Source organism: Camellia sinensis, chromosome 1, assembly GCF_055761805.1.
Source record: "Camellia sinensis isolate YWXY chromosome 1, ASM5576180v1, whole genome shotgun sequence".
NCBI lineage: Eukaryota > Viridiplantae > Streptophyta > Magnoliopsida > Ericales > Theaceae > Camellia > Camellia sinensis.
The window spans coordinates 216,152,185-216,157,853 of NC_138961.1; the positions used below are offsets into that span (position 1 = coordinate 216,152,185).

General features: G+C 39.7%; 1 protein-coding gene across 1 annotated transcript; it reads left to right on the top strand.

Annotated features, from left to right (window-relative positions):
* Positions 1–612: 612 nt before the first annotated feature.
* Positions 613–3,419, top strand: LOC114316340 (subtilisin-like protease SBT1.7). Its single transcript, XM_028263001.2, has one exon. The coding sequence runs from the start codon at positions 945–947 to the stop codon at positions 3,267–3,269; it is 2,325 nt and encodes a 774-aa protein (XP_028118802.2). The 5' UTR covers positions 613–944; the 3' UTR covers positions 3,270–3,419.
* The last annotated feature ends 2,250 nt before the right edge of the window (positions 3,420–5,669 follow it).

Genomic DNA, 5,669 nt, shown 5'->3' on the forward strand with positions numbered 1-5,669 from the left:
AACATAAATACACCTAAAAAGTAAAAAAATTATAAAAAAAATCTTTTAAAAATCCACTAAATACCAAAAATACAAGAATTCAATATATATTTTTTTATTTTTATGTATTTATTAATTTTTTTAAATATTTTTTCATAAATTTTTTACTTTTTAGATACATCTAAGGCTTGGTTTGGGAAGTGGGTTGGCTTTTTGGCTTTTTGGCTTTTTTGGCTATTTTAGCCTGGGCTTAAAAGCTTGGTTTGGGAAGGACTTTTTGGCTTTTTTGAGTTTTTTTGTGAGAGAAGAATGTAATGATTATGGGTTGGATGTGATGTTTTGTTTGTTATGCCTAAAATAGCCTATTTTGTTTTTTGTGGCTAAAATAGCCAAAAAAGCCTCCAACCTCACTTGCCAAACAGAGGCTAAGTAAGGTGCATCTAAAAAAGTAAAAAAAATGTTTAAAATTTTAAAAATATTCACTAAAAACAAAAAAAATACGAAAATCAAAAAAATTAATTTTTAAAAAACTTAATTCGAAAACTCAAACCAAACACACTAATTAAATTTTTTATATCATATTTAACCAAAAAAAACTAAAAAAATACTAAAAAAATCTATTCCCAAATAAGACCAAAATATAAAATCTACATTTTTATAAATCTCACACTGATATAAAATATTTAACCATTCATTTAGTAAAAAATTAAAACCTCTAACATTCTTTCCCAAAACAAATTCATTTTCACCAGCACCTTCCCCACTCCTCCCTCGATCCCTCACACTCTTTCTCACTCCCTCTCTCTCTCTTAACTGTTTTTTTTTCTCTCTCTCCGTCTCTCTCCCCTTTTCTTCTATGATTTCACACATCTTCCAGCTATTCTATCTCGCTCTATATTAAGAGGCAAAGTCTCGGAAGCCTTTCCTCCATTACCATCTTTCAATCTTGCGTGAGGAGGGAAGATATGGAGAAGAAAGTGTCGTTGATGAATTGTCTTTTAGTATTGTTGGTTCTGGGTTTATACCAAATATCCATGGCGTCAATGGAGAAGATGAAGAAGAATGTACAGAAAAAGACATACATAGTACATATGGCGAAATCCGAAATGCCTGCGAGTTTTAATGACCACACTCACTGGTACGACTCGTCTCTCAAATCGGTGTCCGACTCAGCCGAGATGCTCTACACCTACAGCAACGTAGTCCACGGATTTTCCACGAGATTGACGGCTGACGAAGCTCAATCACTGGAAAATCAACCCGGAATTCTCTCCGTGTTGCCGGAGATGAAGTACGAGCTTCACACAACTCGATCCCCTCAATTTCTGGGTCTCGACAAGACCACGAATTTGTTCCCACAATCAAACTCAGTGAGTGATGTAATCGTAGGAGTGTTAGACACTGGCGTTTGGCCCGAAAGCAAGAGCTACGACGATACAGGGCTCGGACCCATTCCCAGCTCATGGAACGGTGCGTGTGAGTCCGGCACCAACTTCACTACATCAAACTGTAACCGAAAACTCATCGGCGCGAGGTACTTCTCGAGAGGCTACGAAGCCACGTTAGGTTCAATCGATATCTCTAGAGAATCCAAATCACCGAGAGATGACGACGGCCACGGGAGCCACACATCGAGCACGGCGGCGGGGTCGGTGGTTGCCAACGCCAGCCTATTTGGCTATGCCGCCGGAACAGCCCGAGGGATGGCGGCTGGAGCCAGACTAGCCGTCTACAAAGTCTGCTGGATCGGCGGCTGCTTCAGCTCCGACATATTGGCTGGGATGGACAAGGCCATTGACGACAACGTCAACGTTCTTTCGTTGTCGCTCGGCGGCGGAATGTCGGACTATTACAGGGACAGCGTCGCAATCGGAGCTTTTGCGGCAATGGAGAAGGGAATTCTGGTCTCCTGCTCAGCCGGAAATGCGGGGCCCAGTCCGTACAGCCTGTCCAACGTGGCACCGTGGATCACCACCGTCGGCGCTGGAACGTTGGATCGTGACTTCCCGGCGTACGTTAGTCTCGGCAATGGAATGAACTATTCCGGAGTGTCGCTTTACAAGGGTGAGTCTTTGCCCAGTAAAATGCTTCCGTTTGTTTACGCTGGTAATGCGAGTAATTCTACGAGTGGTAATCTTTGCATGACTGGCACATTGATTCCCGAGAAAGTTAGAGGGAAAATCGTGATGTGTGATCGTGGGGTGAGCCCTAGGGTACAGAAAGGGGCTGTGGTGAAAGCTGCTGGTGGTGCTGGGATGGTGTTGGCCAATACGGCGGCGAATGGAGACGAGCTGGTGGCTGACGCCCATTTACTGCCGGCGACGACGGTGGGTCAGAAATCCGGTGACTCAATCAAGAATTACTTATTTTCAGATCCCAATCCGATGGCTACTATTCTTTTTGAAGGAACCAAGGTGGGGATTGAACCATCGCCCGTGGTGGCGGCGTTTAGTTCAAGAGGGCCAAACTTAATCACGCCGGAAATCTTGAAACCGGACTTCATTGCGCCAGGCGTCAACATCATAGCGGGTTGGTCGGGATCTGTGGCACCTACTGGGTTGGTCGACGACACTAGGCGTGTAGGCTTCAACATCATCTCCGGCACCTCCATGTCGTGCCCCCATGTGAGCGGCCTCGCGGCGTTACTCAAGGCGGCGCATCCAGAGTGGAGCCCCGGCGCCATACGATCGGCTCTCATGACCACCGCCTACACGGCGTACAAAAACGGTAATTTGCTCGAAGACATCGCAGTCGGAAAACCATCTACGGCGTTCGATCACGGCGCTGGACACGTGGACCCTGTATCAGCCCTCAATCCAGGACTCGTCTATGATTTGGACGTCAAGGATTACTTGGGCTTCCTCTGCGCCTTAAACTACACTGCGTCACAGATTAGCACTCTCGCGAGGACGAACTTCACATGTGACCCAACAAAGAAATACAGTCTCACCGATCTCAACTACCCTTCTTTCTCCGTGCCTCTCCTAAGCCCACAAATGGGTAATGGTGGCAGTGGCGGCGGTGGTTCCACGGTGGTCAAGTTTTCGCGAACGCTCACCAATGTCGGCTCTCCGGCCACATACAATGTGTCAATTAATCTACAAAGTAAGTCGGTTAAGGCTTCGATTGTGCCCGAGTCCTTGAGCTTCACTCAATCGAATGAGAAGAAATCTTATACAGTGACTTTCACCGCCGGCCCAATGCCGTCGAATTCGTTTGAATTTGGATATATGAAGTGGTCGGACGGGAATCTTATTGTCGGAAGTCCGATTGCGATTAGCTGGACGTAGCTGAGAGCTTATTGTTAATTGTAGATGTTAATGGTTAAGGTTCGTTTGTTTTCCAGAAAAGAATGGACAAGGCAGTCCAAGTGTTTGATAATTGTTCTCTGAGAGAGAAGACATGAAAAACCTAGCATAAGGAGATGTTTTTTTTCCTCAGTGTACAGCGTTCTTCCACAACTTGTTTGAATGTCTAATGGATTTACATTCTCAAAATTTAAAAAGAAAACAAAAAATTAACTCAAACCCTCACCGTGTTGTTGATTTTAATGTTACACAATAGAAAATTGCTCTGTATTATGGATCTTTCGTATAGTTTTATTTATTTACAATAATGTTGGGAGCTCTAATTTAAAAGTTTTAGTAATGAGTTCTACATGATGACGTGATGTTTTAACTTCTTTTTTTTCAAAAATATTACATCCCTTTCACTTTAGAGTTTTAAACAGAATTTTAATGACTTGACAATGAAAAAAAAAAAAAAAAAACAAGATACAAACATCACATCATTATGGAACTCACTTTTTAAAATTTCATAATTTGAGCTCTTAATTTTTTATTTTGTTTATATTTTTTAACGCTTTACTATAACTCATGTTAGAATTCTAGTGTTATAACTGTTTATCACTATCCATTTATTTATCGTAGAATTCATATACCCATTCTTGTATGGGTGATGCAATAACTGATTGGTGCAGTGATTTTGGAGAATCGTGACTACGTGCTCTTTTGGAACACAGGTTAAAAATTGCGTTTACAGTTTCGGGATAAAAAAAGTTAGCTTGACTTTTTTAACAAGAAGTGATTTGAGAAATCTAAAAACAAGCAAGGAAATTATAATTATATTTTTTATATTATTTAAGGTTATACATAAATAAAAATATAAATTTTTTAAATTTGGTAGGAATATTTTAGTCATTTGATTATAATATGGCATTATAAATAAATATTAATTAAAAAAGTCAAAAGTAACTTTTTATCAACTTCTTAAATCACTTTTTAAAGAAGTCAAAAAATTTAGTTATAAATCAAAAATTAATTTTTAATCATCTTCTCAAAACACTCCTACATAATCGAGCTTGTAAATCATATCTAACATGAGTTTAAATTAGTTGAAATACATGTAAATTGATCTAAACATTCGGTTATAAGATAAAAAATATCTAACATAAGTTGTGATGAATATTTAGCCTCCGTTTGGGAAGTGGGTTGGCTTTTTGACTTTTTTGGCTATTTTAGCCTGGGCTTAAAAGCTTGGTTTGAGAATGACTTTTTGACTTTTTGACTTTTTTAAGTTTTTTTGTGAGAGAAAAATGTAATGATTATGGATTGGATGTGATGTTTTGTTTGTTATGGCTAAAATAGCCTATTTTATTTTTTGTGGTTAAAATAGTCAAAAAAACCTGTAAACCCACTTGCCAAACACAGGCTTAACTTGTTGAAATCATTTGATTATCTAGAAAAGTAATTTCTTTTTTTAATTTTCAATTTTTATTCCAATTTCATGATTGAATAAGCGCACTTAATTCATACGGTTAACTTTTAACAACCTTCCCAAATTATTCCTATTTGTGTGAGCATTGTTTTGCTTAAATATACAAGGATTTACTTAGGAGTTGCTACATTTCATATGGTTAGACACGTCAGGTGGTTCTCTGATGCAACTGTCGCAAATCAAAATGGAATAGATTCACTTTCTTTAAGTTGGTACCGTACTGAGCACATGGATATCCCGTTACCTCCCATGTTAGAGGGTACAAAAATTATTTGATGGATATCACATTACCAAAAGAATGTATATGAAGCTGGAGGTGGGTGGCCTTGTGGTAAGAATATGAGGGTTAAGTTTTTAGGTCATGAGTTCAAATTTTCTCTGGGCTAATTTCTTGAGCGTAGTACAGTTGGTTAGGAGGTTAGACCTTAAATTATCTAATCAGTACTTGGTGTGGGTTCAATACTCCCCCACTGTGCGAGTCTTGATTTAAGCGAAACTTGTCTTGGGAGGTCGAGTAAGTTCCCATATGGGTTCAATGCTCCCCCACTGTGCAAGTCTTGACTTAAGCGGAACTTGTCTTGGGAGGTCGGGGTAAGTTCTCATGTGGGTTCAATGCTCCCCCACTGTGCAAGTATTGACTTAAGCGGAACTTGTCTTGGGAGGTCGAGGTAAGTTCTCAGGTTATAGTCTCTTTGCTCAGAACGGCTAACAAGACACCTTGGTGATCTTTACAAAGGGGCGCTACCTTGGACCTGCGGGAGAGTAGGGAGGATTTTTCTGTAACAAAAAAAAAATGTATATAACATATAAAAATATGTAAAATATTTAATATTTAATTTTTAATGAATGTTTACTAAACAACAGTCAGGTGAGAAGCCACGGTTTATATAGCCGTGTGGCATGTGGGTTGCAGA

Coding starts and splice junctions, on each gene's coding strand:
- LOC114316340 (XM_028263001.2), top strand. CDS start 945: ATGGAGAAGAAAGTGTCGTTGATGAATTGTCTTTTAGTATTGTTGGTT.